General features: G+C 44.5%; 2 protein-coding genes across 6 annotated transcripts in view; one reads left to right on the plus strand and one right to left on the minus strand.

Annotated features, from left to right (window-relative positions):
* On the minus strand, positions 1-25,229 carry NRBP1 (nuclear receptor binding protein 1). 5 transcript variants are annotated; one of them, XM_070573029.1, is made up of 21 exons: positions 25,045-25,172; positions 21,081-21,273; positions 10,689-11,107; positions 7,691-7,920; positions 7,144-7,266; positions 6,867-6,968; positions 6,393-6,482; positions 6,200-6,240; positions 5,737-5,831; positions 5,224-5,247; positions 4,148-4,231; positions 3,903-3,961; positions 3,642-3,740; positions 2,329-2,461; positions 2,044-2,149; positions 1,588-1,638; positions 1,355-1,490; positions 1,107-1,160; positions 956-1,019; positions 637-692; positions 1-553 (listed from the first exon to the last, which is right to left on the minus strand). In XM_070573029.1, exons 4-21 carry the CDS (start codon positions 7,898-7,900, stop codon positions 449-451), a joined length of 1,632 nt encoding a protein of 543 aa, XP_070429130.1. In that variant the 5' UTR covers positions 7,901-7,920; positions 10,689-11,107; positions 21,081-21,273; positions 25,045-25,172; the 3' UTR covers positions 1-448. The 5 variants fall into 5 exon arrangements, with proteins under 5 accessions (XP_070429130.1, XP_070429133.1, XP_070429131.1 ...); XM_070573032.1 differs by lacking the exon at positions 5,224-5,247 and adding an exon at positions 23,214-23,359 and having other exon boundaries at positions 24,729-25,053; XM_070573030.1 differs by lacking the exon at positions 5,224-5,247 and having other exon boundaries at positions 25,049-25,229.
* The window catches only part of PPM1G (protein phosphatase, Mg2+/Mn2+ dependent 1G), a 19,730-nt gene continuing 19,210 nt past the window's right edge, over positions 25,064-25,583 (plus strand). Inside the window, exon 1 of the mRNA XM_008512991.2 lies at positions 25,064-25,541. Coding sequence (XP_008511213.1) covers positions 25,422-25,541 — 120 coding nt within the window. The 5' untranslated portion in view covers positions 25,064-25,421. The remainder of the gene's footprint in view (positions 25,542-25,583) is intronic.

Below are 25,583 nucleotides of genomic sequence, written 5' to 3' on the forward strand. Positions count from 1 at the left end.
TTTTAGCAAAAAGTAGACTTTTATTACAGCAGCAACTGAGGCGAATCGAATGGCCCCCCAGGGCCACCACTGCAGCACCACCCTCCTCTCCCGCCCCGTCCGCCCCAGCGGGATTGTAGAACTCGGCTCCCCCAGTGCCGGTGGGCTTCCTTCCCACACAGGCTGGGCAGGAGCCGGCAGATCAGCTACTAGCCCCCAACTAGAAGGCGGCTGCTGAGAAGGCCCAGGCCCACGTCTGTGCAAAACAAGTAAACAAAGTGCAGAGGGGAGGAAGAGAGGGAGAAGGGGTAGGGTGATGCTCAGAACCAGGGAGCCCCAAAGCCCTCCTGAATAATAAAGGAGAGAAGGGGCTTCACAGGGTAATACTGACTGGGGGGGAGGGGCAGGAGGGCTGTGGCACATCTAGTGACAGCCACAGCTCAGATTAGGGGCCTGGCCCGAGTGAGCTCTAAGAGGAGACGGTGACAGCGGCTGAGTTGAGGGTGCTGTTCCTGGCAAAATTGAACTTGTTCAGGGTCTCCTCTAGCAGAGAAGTCAGTCGGCTCTGGTCAGCCTAGGGGGAGAAGAGCTCAGTGAGACCGGCTGAGAGCAGAGAAGAATTGAGGCAGCCAGGGCAGCTGAAGACAGAAACCTCACCTCACTAATGAAGCCCAGCTGCACCAGCTCAGCTGCCAACTCAGGGATGTTCTCATCTGACAGAGAAACAGGAGAGAGTGAGCACAGCATGGGAGCGAGGGGCACAGCAGAGCCCTGCGAATAGCCCCAGTCGGGTTACCCTGGCTGGGAAAGAATGATACAAGCAAAATTGGCAGATCCACCCTCCAATTTTAGGGACTAAGATATTCATTCTATGTGAGTCAATGTGTTACTGCCCTGTCACCTTCCCCACCCCTGAGTATGTCCCTCATAGATAAGACTAGTAGACTCTCCATGCGGAGGAAAAGGAGAGACTCACTTGGCATCAGGTCACAGCTCAGGTGCCGGTTCAGTTTGTCCTCCAGCTTCAGCAGAAGCGTCAGCTGGAGAATAGGACAATCAGAAAATCAGGCTCCTCTTCCCTACCCTCTGGCCACCCAGCCCTACGCAGTCCTGGCCCTGAGCCTTACATGGTGTTTGACTCCCTCCTCCACTGACTCAATGTTGCACTGCATCAGCACCACCTAGGGAGAGGGGACAGAGAGGGTTACTAGAGTAGAGACTAGTCAGTAAAAAACCCCCAACAACTGGAAGCCTTTCCAGCCCACAGGACATGACGGCCAGGTAGCAGAAACGCATTCTTTCCTCTAAAGAACAAAGCCTTGAGATGTCCTCTCATTCCCACCATGACCAGGCATCCACACCCACATAGCCCCACCTTCCGGGTCTCCACTTCAGCTGGTTCAGGTGTTGGAGTTTTGACAGAGGGGGGCACCACAGGTGATGTCACCTCCTCCTGCTGTGGCTGCTGGGGCCGAGGCAGCCCAAAGGCTGTCAGGGGGTAGATCCCATTCCTAAAGGGAAATTAGACAGGTCACATGGGCTCTGAGAATGCCTTAGGACACCCACTCCTGCTTCCTAAGGAAGGCTTTCTTCTCACTCTTCTCTCACCTGACATCTTCAAGGAATTTATCCAGTTCCAGAGCTGGTGACTGAGAGTACCTGGAGGAGAAAAGAGAGCAAGAAGATGGAAGGAAGGAAACAAGCAAAATAGCAGATTCAACCATTCCCATAAAATGGAGAGTTGAGGGGCCGGCCCAGTGGTGCAGCAGTTAAGTTTGCACATTCCACTTCGGCGGCCCGGGGTTCGCCAGTTTGGATCCCGGGTGCGGACATGGCACCACTTGGCAAGCCATGCTGTGGCAGGCGTCCCACATATAAAGGAGAGGAAGATGGGCATGGATATTAGCTCAGGGCCAGTCTTCCTCAGCGAAAAAAGGAGGATTGGCAGCAGTTAGCTCAGGGCTAATCTTCCTCAAAAAAAAAGAAAAAAAGGATAGTTGACAGAACGCTCAGGGTAGCAGTGACCAATCTGTCCCTTTCAGACTCTTTCAGTTGGTTACTCACAAAGTCTGAACTGGTTCTCTTCCTGGTCCAGCAGGGATTTCAGCCAATACAGCACTGGTATCCATGTTTTTGGTGATCTCCTCCAGAGCATTTTCTGGGATCATGTCTGGAGGGCATGATGGAATGAGAAGTTACAGAGGGGTAAGCAGATTAATATCATAGAAGGCACAGGGGTCCTACGAGTGAAGAATCCCTTTGGAAGTAGAAGAGGAAAGAGAGCATGCCAGTAATAGTTACAAGGTTCCAGACCATAAGAAAATTCCTAGGGGGGCCAAAGGGACTTACGTTGGTGTCCCACAATGCAGTGGGCAGCAAGGAGTTTGAGAGAGGGCACTTCAAACAGTGCTGGGTGGAACAGAAGTTCTCTGGCTGTTGGTCTGCGAGCAGGCTCAGACTGCAGGCACTTTTGAATGAACTCCTACAAATGGGAACAAGGAAGTGGAGCAGACATCTAGCAAGCACCCTACTGTGTTCATCTTTCTCTCTCATTATACTTAGCACAAGGCTTTATACATACTAGGTGCTCAGCACCTGTTGAGGGAACAAATTGCTAAAGTTATTTGAAAGAGCCTTGAAAACTATAAGGTATTCTATGAAAGGTATCTCTCCCTGTCTTTCTGGTTTTAATTATTTTTCTACTCTCCAACTACAAGCTTTCTCTTCTTTTTACTATTCAAACTCATGATTTCTTTTTCCTTATTTTCTACCTCTCTGTCTCATTAGCCCACTCACTGCTTATCTTCTCCAACCCTTGCCAAATTTACTTTCTCTCTTCCCAAATATACCGGTTGTGTCAGTAATATTCACCACCTTTTTATTTCCCAAGCCCAGTACCACAATGTCCTTTGTGCACTCCAATCATGTGTTAAATTCATTTCCCCAAGCTTCCTCTAACCACTCCCTTTTCCACCTCATAGGTCCCATGACAACTTGCTTTCCTCCTTTCAGTCTTAAAGGCCAACAAGTCATATACCTAATCTTCCACTTGAACACCCCACACTAACACTGAACTAGAAACTTACTCCGCACCAGCCTCAAGACTTTCCACTAGTCTTCCTTCTTTTCTCTCCTGCTCCCTTTTACGCTTATCTGAGTTACAAACTGTCCGTATTATTTGGACCTTTCTGTCTAGCCTCTACTTACTATAATCTATCTACTTGATTCATAACCCTATAGTCTTTAAATCTTAGCTCATTATTTCAGAGCATGTACCATAACTAAAATTATATAAATAGAAAACCCCAAATGACTGATTTGATTAATTCAAGCTAATTGATTTGTTTAAAAATATCAAAATGGATGTCTCAGAGTGTATGCCAATTATTTGAGGTAACCATCAAAGTAGTTTACATCCATATAGACAGCCTAAATTAACACACACCCTTCAACCTCAGTATTACCCATCTTAAACCTGGGTGTGTGTATACAAAAAACATGGTAGGCACCACCTAGGGAAATGTTCACTGCTTTTGCCTGTCCTTTCTGCTTTATGTTCTCTTGCTCTTAGAAGAGAGCATATTTCCAGTAGGTAGAAAGGAAGAAGAACCTGAAGACACTTCGAAGTCTGTTGAGGAGGGAGCAATCCTGAAGATTCTTACCCTCTGTAATGGGTCTTCTAGAAGCTGAATGGCACTGCTGATGGCTTCTTGTGGCACATATGAGGACTCTCCATTGCCCTGGATCTCCAGCACTGCCATCTGCAGTGAGGGAAAATAAAAAGGAAAAGTAGAGACCTAAGAACCTCAAGGCTCCCACAATCACTCCCTCAAGACCAGGACCTTACTCATCCTCCCTCCATTTCCCCCTTCCATCTTCTAATTTGACTCCCCCTTTCAATACCCCTGCCCCGGTCTCCTAACCTCCAGTGCACACATGCCAAAGGAGTAGATGTCCACTGCCGTTGTCACATTAGTAACTTCTAGGGAAAACAAAGACGACTTTGGTGAGTCAGAGGATGGGGGCAGGGAGTAGCAGAAATGCCTTAAAAACACTTTTTGTATGCCAGGAGAGGACTGAAAGTTTCAGTTATGTTACCTCTGTCCCTCAGGTTATAAGGTGGGAAACCTGGGGGATGGGCACAGGCAGAGAAACTGGGATGCCTCACCTCCATACTCTGGTGCAAAGAAGTGTAGATTCTTCTGCTCTTCCCGACAAGTCTTCACATGATTGTTGATAGTGTCAGGAGCCACTGGGAGTAGGGGAGATACCCACAATCTGACCACCATCAACAAAGCATAGTCTCACTCCAAAGAGAGGCCCCCAAAAGCCCAATTCTCTCCTGAAGTCTCTGACCCTCAAAAGACTCAAACCTATCCCTTTCCCATCATGAACTACAGATTAAGCAGGAACACCACCTACCTCCCCTTTCTCAGGTCTACCACTTCTCATCTAAGGTCCCGAACTCAGCAGCAACAAAAGCTCCACACTAAACTAACAGGTACATGCAGGCTTTGGGTTAGTCAAGGAACACAATCTAAGGAAAAACTTTCACTTGTGACCTGTTCAACTTCCCCAAAGCCCAGGTACATTTAATCCCTGATCACAGGAAAATGTTTGATCTAGTCCTTCCATCCACCCTGCAAATAGCATTAAAAACACAGGCAGCCCTTCCTAACGTGGAATAATTAGAGAGCTCAGAAACTTGGATAAAGATGGATTAGAAGGATTAACAATATACACCCAAGTAGCTAGCCCCCTTCTTACCCATTTGTGCTGACTGAAACTCAAAAATAGCCCAAAATTGAACCAATACCCTTGAATCACTTTCACTTTCAATCCACGAAAATTTTGAGACCCCTGCTCTAACCTTATTCCTCAACATTGCCTGCCACAGAACTGAACGAGGAACCAGGGCAGGGCCCAGTTTGGACTCACTCAGATCATAAACAATGACTACAAGTCACAGAGAGTCTGGGAGCACAATTAGAGAACCAGCCTGATGATGAGGGGGAATAAGAATCCAGGACATAAGTGGCCAGCCAGGCAGAATCCACACGGAACAAGCAGGTTATGGAAAGGCAAGCAGGTGGAGGGCTGGTGGGGCAGAGGCCAAGCAGGCATAATTAGGCAGGGCGGGTAAAGGAACAGAGCTTGCTCCCACGACTGCATGCACTGGGCAGCCGCAAAGGAGAGCGGAGGGAGCACAAACAGAGCCTCAAGTGGGGCAGAGGGAGCTCTCACCATTAGCAAAAATCCTATGAAAGACTGTTGGGAACAGAGCAGCCCGTAAGCGGGAGGGAGGAAAACAGAGAAAAGTTGTGAGCCATGGAGCAGCCAAGCCCCAGACAAATGGACACACAAACACACAGACACAACACACAGAAATGTTATACACTGCACACAGATACACAGCAAATGAAAGCACTCACAGCAGGCACAGCCTGGAACCTCCTTTGGTAGGGTCTGCCCCAGGGGCTCAAGTCAGACCTTACACCCATCTCTTGCCCTTTCCCAACCTACTATCAAGATCTCTGTATTAACCCATTTCCCTTCGAAAAGGTGCAAGATTAGACCATACCCCCTCTCCACTAATTAACTGGCCTCTCCCTATGAATTATGCCTAGCAAGGTCCTTCCTCTTATCACCAGCCCATACCTCAGAATTTTGCTCTGCTCTCCCCCATTCCTTTCATCTTACCCCCATGGTTCCCAAATTCCCGAGGCTCCCCTGCCCAGAACCTCTCCCTCCCCTCACCAGAGCCAATCTTGATGAGTCCGTTGTGCTGGATGAAGATGGTGTCACAGGTCAGGTTCCCATGGATGATGGGGGGGTCACAGGAGTGCAGGTAGCTGTGGGGGCACTGGGCTGTTAGAGGGGCCACTGGGAAATTAGGGCAGGGGGAACCCAAGGGTTAAGAGGAACAAGGGCCTGGTCTCCTGCTGGTCACCACAAAGATAATCCCCACACTCTGAATCTCCATTATGCCTGATGAGTTAAATAACTGGATAAGCACTAGGAGAAAGAGGTGGGAGACAGTGTTGTGGTTAGGGCATTAGGATGACCCTTTAATAGACCCATAGGGGCCTAAACTTGACAGAACATGACTCAAAGAAAGTGGGAGAGGCAGAAAAGAATAAGAGAGTAGTGCCCTGAAATCTGCTTGGAGGAACTAAATCAGGAATAAATATGGGCAAGACACTAACCAGATCCTACTTACCTTAGGGCAGAGAGGATTTGTGTACACCAGCGCTTCCAAGCCTGGAACAGAGTTTGATCCAACAGTCAGGAGTAATTTCCTCTCTTAACCTTCCAAACACTTCCCTCCATCCCTTCCTGACCAGCTTCGTAATTAACATAATCTTTTAAAACCCCTAAACTAGCCTAAAGCTTTGTCTGCTCTCCCTCCATACCTTTTCATTCATAGTCTTGTGGTTCTTTTTGGTCTTCTTCAGAAATTGCTTAAGACTCCCAGATGACATGTATTCTGTGATAAAAATGACCTGGAGAGGCAAAGCACACAAATAAGGCCTTACAGTAGAAATGATCCTTTTCCTAGTGACCTATACAGCAGATATATATTAAATTTGGAAGCCTGGGTTTTTTTTTAAAGTTTCTCTCCTTTTGTTCTTAGCTTCACTTCCTTACCTTTGACAGGACAATGAAAACTACTGAGCAACACAAGCTATAGAAAGAAGGAAACGAAAGTTCATTCATTTCTGCCCTGACTATAACCAGACAAAAGGCATAGGTCAAAGCCGTACTCTCATCTCCACAGCAGCTGATTCCAGTTTTCTTTCAAAACTACCTTGTTTTAATTTCTGACTGTAAAAGAAACAATAAACGCAGCTAGTCTCTCTGCAGTAAGCTCAAGAAAAAGTTCTTACCCTGGCCTTGTTCTCTTTAACATCAGCCCAATACTTGTGAAACTTAACAATGTTGAGATGTTCCAACTGAATCAGATTATCAAACACAGCACGGACCTTTTCCTGGGAACAGGGGAGACAGTGTGATAACAGAGTTCAGAAAGCACTGTAATCCCAAAAACCATTCCCTATCCCTCCCAAGAAATAACTTAACCCAAGAAACTCTCCTCACAGTCAGCTTCCCAACACCAATTCCTCTTTAACACCCCACAGGCTGCATCCTTTCACCATTACTTACTTCCTGCAACTTGTAGTTCTTGCGCTCAGAGAACTGTACCTCGTTCCACACAACCTCTACACCCTCCTCTGTATCCATGGCCAGGTATGCACTGTCAATGCCTGGTACATTCCGTTGATTCACCTGAGAAGAAATTCAAATGAAAGGGAATTAAAGTTACCTCATGAACCCTCTATTTTAATACTCTATACGATAATCTTCTCATAGGCTCCAACCTGTTGAAGTTTGATCTGCCTTTTTGAGACTTTTTTTTTTTAAGATTTTATTTTTCTTTTTTCTCCCCAAAGCCCCCCGGTACATGGTTGTATATTTTCAGTTGTGGGTCTTTCTAGTTGTGGCATGTGGGATGCCGCCTCAGCATGGCTTGACGAGCGGTGCCATGTCCGCGCCCAGGATCCAAATGAGTGAAACCCTGGGCCACCGAAGTGGAGCGCACGAAGTTAACCACTTTGCCACGGGGCCAGCCTCTGCCCTTTTGAGACTTTGCCCCTCCACTTCTCACTTCTTAGAATTCACTCTTCCAAAAGTAATACTGCCACCACCTTACCTCTTCTCGCCTCTTCTGCCAGCGCCCACAGGGTGACTCTTCCAAGATCTCAGACTCATCCTCACTTTCTTCTTCTTCCTCTGGGGAAGCATTTGAGGTGGTGGAGGTCACAGGAGGTGACACTGACGTCAGGCCAGGAGCTGAGGATGAGGATTCTACCTTTGGGTCTGAGCCACTGCTGAGTACTGTCTGAGACTCCCCCTCCGACATGCTGGAACAAACACTCAGGCCTACATTGGTTGGGGCAAGGACGGAGGGAGAAGGCAGAGAGAGTTAAGATAGATGTATAAAGATTTAATCCCCTAATAACTTCATCTGGGGTTAAAAATAAAATAAAACATATACCTCCCTTGTTTCCTTTAAATCCAAAACCAGAATTAGTCCTGTCTGAACAATGAAACATTAACTACTCTCGTAGTCTAGAGGAGAGCTATCTTGGTTGAAGATGACCCACCCAGAAGTGGCAAACACAAGATTTACGGCAGTATAACTGCCCTTAGTAAGGTCCAAATTGAAGTGAAATCAGAGGCTCCATTCCTTCTCAGCACTAACTCACCCATAGCCTTCCCTGTGAATCCTCACCTACCCCTATTTGCATTGTGCTCAAGAACTAAGCTACATGGGTACTATTCAGAACAGATGATGACAAATACCAAAATGTTCCACTGAACCAGCCTTAAGGCTGGACCTTTAGCACTCTCAGCCAATTTATTCAGCTGAAACCCTCAGCTGATTTATTCTGCTAGAATTAACGTTGGCATTCACTATCCACCCCTCCTATACACACAATGAGCCTGCCAGTCCAAGGGGAGGCTACTATTAGGCCAGGTGACTGGCAGCGGTTAGTGACTTCATCCTTGATGACCTCACCTTCCCTGTGATGTGACTGTGGCAAATGGGTATTGGTTAGCAACATTTTTTTTTCATTCAGTCATTCAACAAATGTTTATTATGCACTTATTTGGGCCAAGCACTGGGCTAGATGCTTGATATATAATAGTGACTAAACTAAATGAGATGCTCACACCCATGGAGCCACAAATTTAAGGACGATCTAAGACTTTAAACTTTCAGCTTTCATTTCATTCACATGGCTCAAAGGCTCCATTCTCTGGGGCACTGGATCCGACAAAGGCATTCATTTCAAGCACAAATAACTCAACATACCGCCATGTAGGAAAAAGTACTATATAGTATAACATTTTCTCAGGGACATGGCTACTTGAAGGAAAAGAATTCTCAAAAGCTAAATGTCACTTACTTGTCCAGATAGTCACAGGACAACCACTGAATATTACTCCATCTCTCTAAAAACAAAGGCTGTGAAGGAGTTAGAACCTGTGTGTGCTGGGCACAAGGAAGTGCTCTCCAGAATGAAAATGTCCCAGAAAGTAGATTTGCTCCTTTAAGTTCAGAATGAAGAAGCCTCTGAACAAACCAATCTTTCTGAAAAGCCCTTATTTCTTTTTAGAACTCTGGAATGCCCCCTTCTGCTCATCTCTGTCCTCAACCTAGACTATGTTGAAACCAAGTCTGGAGATTCTGATTAGATGACATTCTAGTAAATATCAGAGGACAAAAAAGCACTACAGAGAAAATCTGGAAAGGTGTTATTTCCCTATGTTATTTTCTGGGTCCTTGCCTATCACAGAGAGATTTCCTTCAACCAGCCAGGAAAACTACTATCCACGTCTATCCATGTAGTAGATAACACGTCTTAGTTATCTACCAGAAAATTTGATTTAGAGATCATTTTCCTTCTTCCACTAAAAAGTAGCTAAGAAAATGGTACGAAAGTTCATATAGGTTACTTTCTAGAGAAACTATATTTATAGAATGCATCTTGAATCTGAACAGCTAAGTAAAATTTCCAGCTAGATTACAATGGGAAATACCAGTGGAATTCTAATACAAGAAGCCTGGAGCCAATGGGCTTAAAAGAAACTTCTGGACCCGGGGCACAATGAACCTACAGTAGGGCACAGGAGAAACCAAACCTTCAACAGTCCTAGACATGCCGTTGGAATGTGCTTGTCCTCTCCCTCCCCAGTCTTTCCCCTGTAGGCAAAGTGAAGGCAATGCTCAAGATCCCCCGCACTTCCCTACTAATGAAGAAACCTGTGCAACACTGGGAGTTTTGTCCCAGGGTTGTTTAGAGATTTAAATGAGATCTCATATGGAAAAGGCCATTTACGCCCCTAAAGGGAATCTCCTCGCCGCCTCCAGCCACCCCGAGCTGCATCGAGTGTTCACTTCTGAGCCATGTAGGTAGATTGTCCAGCAAAGTTTTTCTCCGAGACTTTCATTTATTGGAGTGCAGCCCCTCTGCATTTCAACTCCGTAGCAACAGCTGGCAGGCCACCACAGGCCTCTGGGACGCCCTCCCCCTGAGCGGTCCAAAGAGGGCCTCTGAGGCCTGCGGGACTGTCCAGTCAGATGTAAAGCAAGCTCAGGGAGGGAACCGCACACTCCAACAGGTCGCCCTGCCGGGTGTCTGCAGGGGAGCGCCGGCCCGCCAGGCAGGCCCCGGGAGTGAGCGGCGGCCACCTCATCAAAGGCGGCCCCGCGGCGCCGTCAAGGGCGCAGGCCACGCCCCCGCGCAGTCGGCGCGCAGCCCCCGCGAGCAGGCGCGGCCCCGACGCTGCGCTTCCGCAGGCCTCCGGGCCCGCGGCCGCCGCCCCCGCCCCCGCCCCCGCCGCGGGCCCCGCCTCTCGTCAGCCCCAGTTCGGCACGAACGCCAGGGCCCAGGGCCCCGCGCCGGCAGAATTCCGGGCCGCCGTCACTCGGCGCAGGTCGACGAGGCAGGGACTGTGGGGCCGCGGCGGCCCGTCGGCTCCGGCGGGCCGGGCCTGGGCCGCCGGGTGAACAGGGCCGCCGAGTGAGCAGGGCCGCCTCGACACCCGCCTGCCAGGGTCCCCCCGACCCGTCGGGCCGCAGAGGCCGATCCTCCCATCCTCTCGCCGAACCCTGCCTCCCCTTCATTTCCCTCGGCGCTCACCTCCCGACTCCGCTCCCGGCAGCCTGCGCTGCAGCTCCAGCTCGGGTTCCGGGGCCCGGGACCACAGAGACTCCCTCACAGCTGCACTCCGCCGCGCAACCGAACTGCAGGCCCCGCCCTCGCGGCGTCGGGACCAACAGATGAGCGGCGCCGCACTGCCGTTGGGTTTCCATTGGACAAGGCGGCCGGGGTGGGCGGTGCCCCGGGTAGACGGTCGCTCGCAGGGATAGTCTTCAACCGGGTCTCCTCCCCTTGAGCCTGTCCGGCCGAGACCTCTCCGAGTCTACGGTATTTTCGGTCTCGACTGAGTCGTCTCTCTGTCCACCCCTCCGTGCAGTCCAGGTGCTCCTGATGCTTCTGCTGTGCGAAAGGAAGGCCTTCCCCCTCTTCTTGAAGGCGCCATGACGGTTCTAGTCCGACTGAAAGACAAAAGGAGCGAAAGACGTAGCCTCAATCCAAGAGGAGCGCCCAGCCCACTTTCATTATTTGGGAGCGAGACTGCGCGCAGGACACCAATTCTTCAGAAAGCTTTAAAAAATTACTGAACACGTTGACACTGAAAATTAATAGTTAACGTTTATTGATTGCATAGCACTATTTGCCAAAACTTTGCAAGAGATTTTCACAGATGTTATCTCATTTGATCCTAATAAGAAATTGAAATTATCACTCAATGACAGTTGACAAATACAAAAAAACTGAATCAGAGGTATTAAGCTACTTACCGAAAGTTGATTAAGAGCCGAGTCCAGAATCCAAAACAGTAATATACGTCAAAGAAAACTTCCGTGAAAAAATGTTTGGAAAGAATTTAGATTGCGAGGAGGCGGAAAGAAAAGATGATAGATTCTGGATGAATCTATTGATCTGTGAAAACTAAACGCAGAGCCTGAAGGATAGAAGTTCACTCTGCCATTAGACACGTATTATAGAGGGAGGAGGATGAATCAATCATTAGAATTTGAGAATGTCATAATCACTAAATTTCACTGTCTTTAAAAGGAATCTCTAATCCTACTCAACTGATAGGAAGGATATTTGGCAAAAGCTCTCTCATTTTTTCACTTCAAAATATTTATTTAAAAAATCAATCTTTCTTCCTTCCTTGATGCTTTTACCTTTGAAAGAGAGGATTCAAACCCTCCTTTAGAAATCGGATGAAAATTATGGATGAAATTTTAGATTTATTAAAAATGCATTAGCCCATCAAAGTTAGCATATCATTTCAGGGAGCTGAGGTTGAGAAACTTTGTTCCAATCTCAAAGAAAGGATGTTCCTCCTCCACTCCCGGATTAACCTTTTCTCCCTGCGGGTTCCAAAGCAATTGGAACACCTGGCCCATGGTAAACATTCATTAAATATCAGTTGATAATAGCATTATCGTTTCCCATTCGCTTCTGTTTGTGCCTTGGCATTATCAACTTTTCTCTTTCAACTAGCTTCTTTTTTCAAATGCGCATAGGGGACCCATTGGCATCCTCAAACTCCCGTTTTTCTTTTTCTTTCTTTTTGATAAAGATTAGCCCTGAGCTAACATCTGCTGCCAATCCTCCTCTTTTTGCGAAAGACTGGCCTTGAGCTAACATCCATGCCCATCATCCTCTACTTTCTATGTGGGACGCCTACCACAGCATGGCTTGCCAAGCCGTGCCACGTCTGCACCAGGGATGCAAACTGGCAAACCCCAGGCCGCCGAAGCACAATGTGCGCACTTAACTACTGCGCCACTGGGTGGGCCCCTACATAATCTTTTTCAATTTACTGTTTTCACTTTTTTCCAGGGCAGCACATATAGCACTACTTTAATTTTTTAACCATTGTAGAATATTTCATTGTCTAAATGTGCCAGTGTTTAATAACTACCAGTGGACATTGGGGTTGTATCCAACATTTATTATTACAAATAAAGCTGTAATGAACATTCCACTACATACATCTTTGCCTACTTGCAAAAATGATTACATTCTTAAAAGTGGAATTGCTTGCTAAATCAAAGGCTAAGAACATTTTAATTTGAATAGATATTGCCAAATTGCTCTTCAGAAAGGTCTCAAATAACAATACCACCTAGAGTATGTTAGGGTTCTTGCCCCCTAACATCCTTACCAACATTGGGTATTGACAATCTTTTCAACTTTAGTGATATATTAAGAAAAAAAAAAGATATCATGCTGTTTTAATTTGTATATATGTATTCAGTTAGAAGGGAAGTTAAACGTCTTTTTTTTTTTTTTGAGGAAATTGGCCCTGAGCTAACATCTGTTGCCAATCTTTGTCTTTTTTTTCCTCTCCAAAGCCCTAGTACCTAGTTGTGTATCCTAGTTACAAGTCATTCTAGTTCCTCTATGTAGGATGCCACTACAGCATGGCTTTTTTTTTTTTTAAGATTTTATTTTTCCTCTTTTCTCCCCAAAGTCCCCTAGTACATAGTTGTATATTTTTAGTTGAGGGTCCTTCTAGTTATGGCATGTGGGATGCCGCCTCAGTATAGCTTGATGAGCAGTGCCATGTCTGCGCCCAGGATCCAAACCGGCGAAACCCTGGGCCACCGAAGTAGAGCACACGAACTTAACCACTTGGCCATGGGGCTGGCCCTCACAGCATGGCTTGATGAGCAGTGCATAGGTCTGTGCCCAGGATCTGAATCGCTGTACCCAGAGCTGCCAAAGCAGAGCACATGAATTAACAACTTGGCCCCGGGATGGCCCCTAAGACTTTTTTAGAACAGCTTTAGGTTTACAACAAAATTGAGAGGAAGGTAGAGAGATTTCCCGTATACCTCATACCCCCACATATGCATAATCTCTCCCATTGTCAACATCATTCACCAGAATGGTATGCTTTTTACCAAGGATGAACCTACATCAACCTGTCATAATCACCCAAAGTCCATAATTTACCTTAAGGTTCACTCTTGCTGTTGTATATTCTATGGGTTTGACCAAACGTATAACAGCACGTGTATATCTGTCATTATATAATACAGAGTATTTTTATTGCCCTAGAATCTTCTGAGCTCTCCCTCCCCATCCCTGGCAACCACTAATCTTGTTATTGTTTCTATAGTTTTGCCTTTTCCAGAATGTCGTATAGTTGGAATCATAGTTTATAGCCTTTTCAGACTGGCTTCTTTCACTTAGTAAGATGCATTTAAGGCTCCTCCATGTCTTTTCATAGCTTGATAGATCATTTCTTTTTAGTGCTGAATAATATCCCCATTGTCTAGATGTACTACAGTTAATTTATCCACTCACCTACTGAAGGATATCTTGGTTGCTTCCAAGTTTTGGCAATTATGAATAAAGCTCCTGTAAACATCCATGTGCAGGCTTTTGTGTGGACATAACTTTTTTTAATGTTTTTTGTTTGTTTGTTTGTTTTTGGTGAAGAAGATTGACCCTGAGCTAACAACTGTGCTGATCTTCCTCTATTTTGTATGTGGGACGCCACCACAGCATGGCTTGACCAGTCGTGTGTAGGTCTGTGATGAGATATGAACCTGCGAACCCTGGGCTGCCAAAGCAGAACATGCCAACTTAACCACTATACCACCAGGCCAGCCCCATGGACATAACTTTTTAACTCTTTTGGGGAAATACCAAGGAGTGCAATTTCTGGATCATAAGTTGAGTATGTTTAGATTTATAAGAAACCACCAAACTGTCTTCCAAAGTTGTTCTACTGTTTGGCCTTCCCACCAGCAATGTATGAGAGTTCATGTTGCTCCACATCCTCACCAGCATTTGTGGTGTTATTGGTGTTCTGGATTTTAGTCATTCTAATAGGTGTATAGCGCTATCTCGTCTTAATTTTCATTTCCCTGATGACATTTGATGAGGAGGATCTTTTCATATGTTACTTGCCGTCTGTATATCTTCTTTGGTGAGGTGTCTGTTAGTTCTTTGACCCTTTCTTTAACCAGGTTATTTTCTTATTGTTAAGTTTTAAGAGTCTTTGTATATTTTGGATAACAGTCCTTTATCATATGTGTCTTTTGCTAATATTTTCTTGCAGTTTGTGGCATGTCTTCTAATTCTCTTGACATTGTCTTTAGCAGAGCAGAAGTTTTTAATTTTACTGAAGTCCAGCATATCAATTATTTTTTTTATGGATTGTGTCTTTGGTGTTGTATCTAAAAAGGCATCACCATACCCAAGGTCATCTATGTTTTCTACTATGTTATCTTCTAGGAATTTTATAGTTTTCATTTTACGTTCAACTCTATGATCCATTTTGAGTTAATTTTTGTGAAGGGTGTAAGATCTGTGTCTGGATTTGTTTTTTTTGCATATGGATGTCCAGTTGTTCCAGCACCATTGTTTTCATATGTTTATTGACCAATTGCATTTTCTCTTTAGTTTCTTGCCTGTTCATGTTCTTTGTGTATTTTCTTACTGGGCTCATCATGTTTTTCTTATTGGCTTGTAAGAGCTCTTTATATATTAGGAAAATCCCATTGTCCTGCTTATCTCCTACAATGTGAATCCCATCCTATCTCTATCTTTACTGAAGCCTTAATCTCAGTTTATTACAAACTCATTCTCTATGACCTTTTTAGCATTTGGGACCACTGAACAGCATGTTCTTAAAACTCCTCTCTTACTTTTATAATAGTGATTTATTTCATTTCTCTCTCAACTCCTTATCCTAATTTTTTCTCCTGTATCTTTACTTTCTATTCTTCCTTCCTAACTATTAGTGTGCCCATGAATGTGCCCAAAGTTATATTCTTTGGTCTCTCTACACCATCCTTTAGAAAATATATCCATTGATGAGCTTCCAATATATCATCTGAATGATATATTTATCTCTAGCACTTACTTCTTGCCCAAACTCCTAGATTATATTGGATGCTCCACTGTCATTTCAAACTTAATTTGCCTAAAGATTTCCATCGCACGTCAGTAATTCACCTCAAGAACCAATTTATCTGGAGTAGAAACCAGATGGCTGGGTGACAGGTTGGGACTTCTTATATACCCATTTATGCCTTTTGAACGTTGTGCTATATGTACATATATTTTATTCAAAAAACAGACATTTAACAGAGAACAATTTATTACATAATTGTAGAATAAAGAAAGGTAATGTGTTGAGACTACCCATATCTACTTGCCTAATTCTAAGCTTCACAAGTGACCTGCTGACCTCATCTCCCAAGTGGACTATAGCTTGCATTGTGATGTGCTGGTTGCCCAACTCTATAAATTTACCAAAAATCACTGAATTCCAAGTGACTGAATCTTATGGTGTAAAAATCATACCTCAATAAAACTGTCCAGAATCTTTCAGGAAATTGGAAAATGTACTGGGTTTCTGCTCTAAGCTTTTCTTCCTCAATGTGAAACTCACCAGTCATACCTCCAATCTGATAATTCTTCTAAGGATGTGATGTAGATCCTTTCTTCCAAAAGAGGCTTTTTAAAAAAAAAATCAAAGGGACAAAAATGCTCCCTTACCTCAAGCTAGGCATTTACATTTCTGTAGGACCTCAAACTAAGAGAAACCTAGATTTCTTTTCTTTTCTTTTCTTTTTTTCTGCTAAGGAAGATTCACCCTGAGCTAACATCTGTTGGCAATCTTGCTCTATTTTGTATGTGGGTTACTGCCCTGGCATGGCCACTGACAAGTGGAGTAGGTCCGTGCCTGGGAACTAAACCTGGGCCACCGAAATGGGGTATGCCAAACGTAACCACTAGGCCACTGGGCTAGCCCCAAGAGAAACCTAGATTTCTTGATAATTGTGAATTATCTGAGGTACTTTAAAACATACACATTCCCAGGACCCTCCCTGGATCAACTGAATCTGGATCTAGGGGTGGGGGAGGACTTTGGTACTATATGTCTAAGAATCTTCCCAGGTGATTCTGATGCAGGTAGCCTGGCCTGTCATTAGGCTGAAGGATGGTAACCATTACCCTAGCTCACACCTTATCCCTGTCTAGGGATGATTCCTTGGGACATTGCCTCATAACTTAGGCCTCTGAGCTTCATTATTTATGTTATGAAATGGAAACATTATTTAGTTCTATACCTTTGTCATGTCATAAGAAATGGAGTCAACTTCTAAGACAAACATAATAGTTAAATAGAGGGACTGGGGAATAAAAAACCAAAGAGCTCATCTAAATTAAGAATTCAGGGGCTGGCCCAGTGGTGCAGCGGTTAAGTGTGCATGTTCCGCTTCGGCAGCCTAGGGTTCGCCAGTTCAGATCCCGGGTGTGAACATGGCACTGCTCAGCAAGCCATGCTGTGGTAGGCATCCCACATATAAAGTGGAGGAAGATGGGCATGGATGTTAGCTGAGGGCCAGTCTTCCTCAGCAAAAAGAGGATGATTGGCAGCGGATGTTAGCTCAGGGCTAATCTTCCTCAAAAAAAAAAAAAAAAGAATTCACCTGAGGGGCCGGCCCTGTGGCCGAATGGTTAAGTTCGCATGCTCTGCTTTGGCAGCCCAGGGTTTCACCAGTTCGAATCCTGGGCACGGACATGGCACTGCTCATCAGGCCATGCTGAGGCAGCGTCCCACATGCCACAACTAAAAATACACAACTATGTACTGAGGGGCTTTGGGGAGAAAGGGGAAAAATAAATTATAAACAAAGAATTCACCTGACATTATTTGATTCTCGCAATTTTATTCAATTATGTTCAAATCAAATTCATTTACTATTTGTGTTGTTCTATGTTTTACTAACATAAAAGTAATACCTGTCTTATCTCATAGGGATGTGGTGATTTTAAAATAATGATCAGGTCATTCCATAGCTTTTTCTGGGCTAAAAACTCTAAAGTAGACCTTTTCTGCTTGTTTTCATATACTTAATTTACCTCTGTTGTAGTTAATAAAGACAACTTTACTAAATCTAAAGTTATTTCCTGTAAAAACAGATCCAGACTATAAGGAAGGGATTTGGAGATCCTTTTTAGCACTAATAGTTTAAGACTCCATTATTTTACAGCTCACACCTGTACTGCCAGGCTTGACTCAGAGAGCAAAATTCAACTTAATTAAGCAAATATTTATCTAGTCTGACTGTGTGCCAGGCTCCATGTCAGGCAGTAGGGTAACATATTAATAAGACAAAGTTCCTGTCCTCAAAGAGCTCACATTTATTTAGGAAGATATCTGTGTAAACAAAAAAGTTATAATACTTAACAAGAGCAACAACAGAAGTGTGTGTAAAGTTCCATAGACTGAGTAAGAAAGATACCCGGGAAGAGGTGGTAGGCTGGACAATGCCCCCCAAAGATATCCACATCCTCATCCCTGGAATTTGTGAATATCAGATCATTTGGCAAGAGGGATTTTGCAGATGTGATTAAATTAAGGTTTTGAGATGGGGAGATTATCCTGGATTATCAGGATAGACCGTAAATGTAATCACAAGTGCCCATAAAAGAGGGAGGCAGAGGGAGATTTGACTACAGAAGAAAAAGAAATATAATAAATACCACAGCAGGGCCGGCCCCGTGGCAGAGTGGTTAAGTTTGAGTGCTCTGCTTTGGTGGCGCAGGGTTTCGCTGGTTCGGATCTTAGGTGCAGACATGGCACAACTCATCAGGCCATGCTGAGGTGGGTCCCACATGCCACAACTAAAAGCATACAGCTATGTACTGGGGGGATTTGGGGAGAAAAAGCCGGAAAAAAAAATAAATACCACAGAAAAATATGTAAATGCCATGGAAGAAAGAGGTTGGAGTGATGCCAAGGAATGCAGGCAGCCTCCAGAAGCCAGAAAAGAGAAAATGATTCTTCCCTAGATCCCCCAGAAGGTACCAGCACTGCTGACACCTTAACTTTAGACTAGTGAAACTGACTTCGGACATCTGGCCTCCAGAACTGTAAGGGAATAAATCCAGTGTATTAAGGCACCATTTGTGGTAATTTGTTACAGCACTCATAGTAAACTAATACATAAGGTTTCCCAGAGAACAAGGCTGATGTCTGTTGAACTGGGTTTTAAAGGATGAATAAGAATTCATCTAGCAGTTAAGGGAGGAAAGAACAATCCAGAGAAGAACTTTCCTTTTCTCTGACTCTCCAGTTTCAGAAGATAGGAAATTGGACCATAAAAGTTTTGTGACATATGCCTCACATTTTAGTAGTAAGAGTTGAAGATTTCCAATATAGGCATTAATTTTCTTCTGTTCACCCTACCTGTGGCTTTTCAGTTTGAAATTTAATCTTTGTTTTTACAAAGTTTCTTTCATCTGGGAGAGAAGAGAAGAGATTTACCAGGAAGAACCTTCTTAAGAGAATAAATGAGAAAACTAGAGAGAGAATCTGATAAGGATACTTGTTTATTATTGGAGCAAGCTTGGGAAAAGCCCTCTCCAAAAACAAGCAAAGGAACTCCTTGCCTGATTTGTTTGGGACTAAGAGAAACAAAATGGTGAAAATAAAAAGTTAGTAGGAGCTCTAACCTGAGTATAATTGAAGAAAGAATAAATTAATTCACTCAGAATGCAATACAGAGACACAAGGATATATATAGTTAAGAAAGAAGGAGGATAGATTGAGAGTCCCAATGTGTATAATGAGAGTTCTAGGAGAAAATAAAGAAAATGATGGAGAAACAATGTTAAAAAACATAAAAGATAAGAATTTTTAAGTACTGATGAAAGACATTAGTCCTGAAGTTTTTTTTTTTCAAGATTTTATTTTTTTCCTTTTTCTCCCCAAAGTCCCCCGGTACCTAGTTGTATATTCTTTGTTGTGGGTCCTTCTAGTTGTGGCATGTGGGACGCTGCCTCAGTGTGGTTTGATGAGCAGTGCCATGTCCACGCCCAGGACTCGAACCAATGAAACACTGGGCCTCCTGCAGCAGAGCATGTGAACTTAACCACTCGGCCACAGGGCCAGCCCCAGTCCTGAAGTTTTAAAAATAAGCTTTCAGTACTAATAAAAGAAACACATATTGAGGCATGCCATAAGGATATTTGTACAACATTAAGGATAAAGAGAAAATTGTGAAAGCTACAAGTGATAGGAGAAAAAACAGATTACCTATGAAACAACAGTAAAACTGGTAGAGACTGAGGACAAAATACATTTTGCTATACCAGAAACAATTAAGGAATTAAAAAAACACACAATCTCAGTGAAAGACTTACTTATAAATGACAATTTATAAAACTTCCTGGGAAAACTTCCACTTCTGGCCATGATGGTATAAGATGGACCAACTTTACCCTCCTGCCTTAATCCTCTAGAAAATGAGACAAAATATATGAGCAATAGTTTTCAGACATTGGATAACAGGCAGTGCAAGATAGCGGTCCCTGAGAGAAGAGAAAAAAAATTAAGTGAATCCTATGAGTACCCCAGCTTACTGCCTAGAAAGAGTTTCCAGCCCACTTTGTAGAAAGAGAAAATCCAAACACAGCCTGACAATCTCACTGCATTGAGAAGACAGTTTGAAGGTGAGGGAGGCCAAGGTGACTAACGTCTTCGGGGCAGAGCACCAGAAAGGGTGGAGCTACATAGAGAGAGAACTATGGCACTCTGCAGAAGGATCCTCTCAAGATTTTGGCTGAGTACTGAGCTAAACATACATGTGAGGAAGCTATCAAAGCTGAGGAAAGAGCCATTTGAGAGGAGTAGGTAGAACAATCTTCCAGTGGAGACAAAGCCATTTTGGTGGACAGAGTAGCAGGATTCCAGATGGCAGGTTTCCCACTACTGCTGTTTGTTCTTTAGTCCCTAGCAAATTGGAGAGCCAAGTGGTTACAAAGTGAGGCCATTTGTTACCCTGGATGTGACCCTCAGGAACTTTTGCTCTCCTCATGACTACAAGAAGAAGCAGAACTCTCCTAAGCAACACTATGGTTCTCCTGGGCCAATCCGTCGGACTCAATTTGGGTGTTCTCAGGTCTCAGCAGCCAATATGGCAAAGGAGTTCTGTTACTAAAGGATTTTGAGGAATCCCTAAGGAATGGTTAAATGTGCCACAGAGTATCTTTGGAAATTTCTATTGCTTTTGCCAACTGTCCTTCTTTCAAACCATTGCTGCTCTTGAACTTTGCCACCACCTCCTTCAGGCTCTCCATGTAGCCCCATCCCAGTGGACATAGATCTCCTCACTTTATTCCTCAAAGCTCAGCTCGGTCAAGGCTATTCAACAAGACATAGAGGAACAGACATTAAAAACAAAGAGCAGCCCACGAGTGCTACTAGAAGTAGCTATTCTTCAGATTTCTGATAATGTAGAGCCAGCTTAGTCTGCCCACTTCCCCCAACAGGAATCTCTAGTCTGTGCCATATCTTGAAATCCTAATGCCAGCAACAGGCATGAGTCCAAAGAGAATCTTTCTTTTCCAGTTCAAGGCCTGCTTATTGCCACCCTAGAAGGTCCGATTGAGGTATTGAGGTGAGGAGGAAATACTCACCTCCACCTTGGCCTGGTTGATGCAATTCCAGGAATCACTGACACTCCAGACTTTGGATAATCTGGCTGTGCATAACACACTTTGTGAGATACCAGTGGTTCAGGCCAGTCTGTCCTCTTGTGTGAGGTGTGGAGATAAAATTGACACACTCCTCAGGGTGGCTCCAGTTTTGCGATCACCTGTGAGTAAACACCTGGATAAAAACACACATAGGTCTCCTAAGAACAAATAAAGATTTTAAGAGACATTCCAATCTATACTCTTATTTAGGGGAAAAAAATGATCTCTCTCTCCCTGCAAGGGCACAGTCCTGCAAAAGACACAATTTATATTACTAATAAATAAATTAACCCCAGCATCTCAGTCTGAAACATCTGACTTTTGGTTAATGGTCATTTCATGACTTTCTTTAGCATAAAGGTGAGTACTTCCTTTATGTATGTGTAGAGGGCCCATTCTGGTGATTTCCCTGTGTAAAGGCAGACTGTTTCAAAATGAATATGTCTTACCGTCTAGAAATATAAAACTGCAACTGTAAAATATAACATTTCTCTGACCTTAAAAGAAGTTTCATTTACTGGGTACGCTTTAAAACACATGAATACAAAGAAGAGTATGTGCTAGCCCACATCCTCATAAATGGACTCTTTCCGCTCTCTTTTCTAGTAACTTCGAAATACCTGTATTCCTTCTTTCTTAGTCCTAAATCTTGCCCGCAAGTTTTTTTCTTCCTTCCTAGACCAATCTTTCACTTTTAATCACACACAGGAAGAAATATAGTATCAAAACTGCTGAGCTTCCAAAGATAATATTTTATGAATAGTATAATGTCATCAGAAACAGGATATGAAGGAAGTATGTGAAGGGTCAAAAACAGAATTAGGAACCCCAGGAAAAGCCTGGGAGGGGGAGGAGCCTTGGAGGACCTACTTCCCAACTTCTCACTCTTTTCTCATTCTGTCCTACTTAACATCTTCCATATGCAAGTCAGGTTTCTCAATCTGTGGTCTGTTACCCTCTAGGGGTCTTGTATTTCCAAAGCGCTGTGAGTCTTCCGTGAGAATCTTAAAACTTTATGCTTTAAGTTTCATAATATAAGCATATTAGCATATTTTGGATCATCTGGATTAACACTTTATATTTTTGAGTGATACTGAGTTTATGTTTAAATTTACAATTGAACTGGTGTCACATTATACTCTGAAGTTAGCATTCAACTTTTAAGACAATGTTGCCCCACCTAGGTCCCTGGAATCCCTTGGGATCTGCAGAAATATGTCTCAGGGGTTCACAATTTCTCATGTTTGAAAAACGCTGGCTTAAGCCACCTTCTTTTTTTTTCTCATGAGAGCTAACTGGAAAGAGGCTAAGAGGCTAATAGAAACAGACAAAAAGGGTTTTTTAAATGACTAGTATTTGTCAGTTTATCTTCAATGTTTGACTAATTTAAAAGGCAAGAAAATATAAGCAATCTAATGATTATTTTAAAATAAAACAGGGGCCAGCCCCAGGGCCGAGTGGTTAAGTTCGCGCGCTCCGCTTAGACGGCCCAGGGTTTCGCCGGTTTGGATCCTGGGCCGAGACATGGCACCACTCATTGAGCCGTGCTGAGGTGGCATCTCACATGCCACAACTAGAAGGACCCACAACTAAAAATATACAACTATGTACTGGGGACCTTTGGGGAGAAAAGAGGAAAAACAAAATCTTTAAAATAAAACAAATGTGATACTGGGATATATAATTGTGAATGTGTAGAAATTGCCAAAAGCTTAGAATTAGCTGTTTTCTATCCACAACAAACAATGCATGCCTTCATCCCTTGTTGTTGAATGAACTTGGCATATATTTTAGAGACCCTTTTTCCAGTCAGGCCAGACCCTAAGGTATATTTTCAGGAGCTGCTTCTGTTACCATGTTCAATTAGTCAGATTTTTGAAGCTCACAATTTAAAGACAAGCTCAAGAACAGCAATCTGTGAATATCATTTTTTGAGGGGTTTTACAGTTAAATTTTTTGCTCCCTACCAAAGCATGAAAACTTTGTGTCCCTGGAATTGTACTATAGTGGTTTAGGGGAAATGGGAATAGAGTAGGGAGAGGATAATCCTCATATTCTTTGTCTCTTCCTCACCTCTTTCCATGAGCCTCCTTGGTATCTCCATTTCCTGTCTCTGAGACACCACTGTTCTCCCAGTGCCTCATTTGTTCCTTGAGTCATACTTCCTTTTCCACTTTTTTCCTTGTCTATTTTGCTCCCATTTTGTTTCAGACCATCTCCTAGTTTTTGTGAATGTAATAATGTTATTTCCATCCCATATTTAGCATGTGTATATGCAGACAATAAATGGTAGTCTTGTCATTGAACAATAATGCAACATTTATGCAAACTTGGCACTTGATATTCTACTCCTCTTATCCTTAAAGCAATCTGGAAAACTAGATATTTTATGTCTGTTTTACAGATGAGGAACTGAGCCCTAGAGAGAATAAGTAACTTGTGTGAAAGACCACATAGGTAATATATATCAAAATTTACACTTTTTCCACAATGCCATATTCCATTCTTAAGGGGGAAAAAAAGGAGGCTGAGTAGTTTCGTGTTCCCTTTACATGGCCTTTGTCAGAGGTCTCATCCAGGTTCATGATGACCTGCAGGCCTCATAGCCTAAATTTAAGCCAATATTTTCAATGTTTGTATATCTATTTGTCACCTTAAACTGAACCCACCACTTTCTCCCAAAACTAGCACACACACCCACACCACACCATTCTTAATGGCTCCACCAATTTTTGTCATTCAGGGTCAAATCCTTGGTGTTATTCATTCATTCAACAAATATTTAAATACAAATGAGCTCAGATGAGAATTGTGCTAGGGATGCTGGGGTATTCAATGGTAAGTTTGATGGAGTTTCTGCCTTCATATAGACTTACAGTCTATCAGGAAAGACAAGTGGGGCCACACACTAGTGTAGGGATATTACAGAAGACTTCCTGGAGGAAGTGATGATAAAAGGGGGTAGGTGTGGAGGTGTGTGTTCCATGGGTGAAAGGACAGGAACAGAAAGCATGGCTTTTGAGGAACCCAAAGAAGTCTTGCTGAAGGCTTGAGTTGTAGGGGAAATGGGGAGAAAGTGGAAAAGACATGCTAAAATCAGTTTAAGCATGACGGGTCTGGTAAACTGCGGTAAGGAATTTGGATTATCTGAAGAGCAGGAGAAAGCCGTGATTAGTTTTCTGTTGTAAAAGAATCAATCTGTTCACAGTTTGGAGAATTTCTCCTCTCCCTTCCATCCCCTGAATCCAATCTATTATTAAATTCTGTCGATTTCTTATTGTCTAATTTGTTCCTTCTTCTCTATTCCCACTGCCACCACCTTAGTCCCAGCCCTTCTCATCTCATGCTTAGATTAAGAGCCCTTTTAACCAGTCTCCAGACTTTCTCCCTCCAGTTTACACTGCTCACAAAGTCCAGACCAACAGTCCTAAAACGCTGCACCAGGATAACAGTGAAGTTCAAGTCACCCATCTTGATCCATCTATGACCATCTCTATCCTATCTAACACTACTACTTAAAATCACTTTCCAAGGAGGCCAGCCAGCTTCCTCAAAAGTCCTCCCGAACGCAGTTTACACTTTCCTCACCCTGAAACCTTCTAACATTATTCCCAGATAGAGGTCTTCATTTTCTTTTGTCAGAAAAGACTCTTGTCACAGTCTACTCATACAGGCCTCACAAGGCCTGGCCAGGTACTTCGTGCGCTCAGAACAAATACTAGTTAACTTTAATCGAACAGAATTGGACGTGCTTTGTGGGGTCTGAGGGCGCGGTGGGGAAAGAAGAGGCTGACACACTGGAGGATGGACCGGAAGCGCAGGGTTCCACACAAAAGAACTTCAGACAAACACACGAGAGGCCGGGGTACGCGGAACGAAAGGGGGGACAGCAACCGACACGTACAGACCAAGTGCCGCCAGCGGGGCCACTCAGGATACGCCGCGGCCGTTGGTGGGCGTGGCCGCTCCAGTCTCGCGGGAGCGGCGGTTGGGCGGGCCGTTGTCCCCGCGGGCGGGGCGAGTTGCTAAGGAAATGACTGCCCGCAGCGCCGCGCCGCGCCGCGCCGGCCGGGCGGGGTCTCGAGCGGCGCCGTTTCCGCTTCCGCTCTCTCTCTGCTCCGGTCCCGTTACCGCCTCCTGCCCGGCCTCGCGCCTTTCACCGGCACCTTGCGTTGGCCGCGCGGCCGGGCCCGCTCCTGCCACGCGCACCCCCGGGGCTCCAGCTCCGGCACGGGTCGCGCTCCGCTCGCGTGCCCCTGAGGCCGCCGGCCAGCCGCCGCCATGGGTGCCTACCTCTCTCAGCCCAACACGGTGAAGTGCTCCGGGGACGGGGTCGGCGCCTCGCGCCTGCCGCTGCCCTACGGCTTCTCCGCCATGCAAGGCTGGCGCGTCTCCATGGAGGTGAGGCGGGAGGGCCCACAGGCTGGCCGCTGCAGGGCGGGA

The sequence above is a fragment of the Equus przewalskii genome, chromosome 14 (assembly GCF_037783145.1).
Source record: "Equus przewalskii isolate Varuska chromosome 14, EquPr2, whole genome shotgun sequence".
Taxonomy (NCBI): Eukaryota; Metazoa; Chordata; class Mammalia; order Perissodactyla; family Equidae; genus Equus; species Equus przewalskii.

Excerpts from the sequence above, each read along its gene's own strand:
- NRBP1 (XM_070573029.1), bottom strand. The coding sequence starts at position 7,900 with ATGTCGGAGGGGGAGTCTCAGACAGTACTCAGCAGTGGCTCAGACCCA. Across the intron at positions 6,241-6,392 it reads ACAAGACTATGAATGAAAAG|GCTTGGAAGCGCTGGTGTAC; the intron begins GTATGGAGGGAG and ends ACTCTGTTCCAG. Across the intron at positions 2,462-3,641 it reads TAGAAGACCCATTACAGAGG|GAGTTCATTCAAAAGTGCCT; the intron begins GTAAGAATCTTC and ends TCCCATTTGTAG.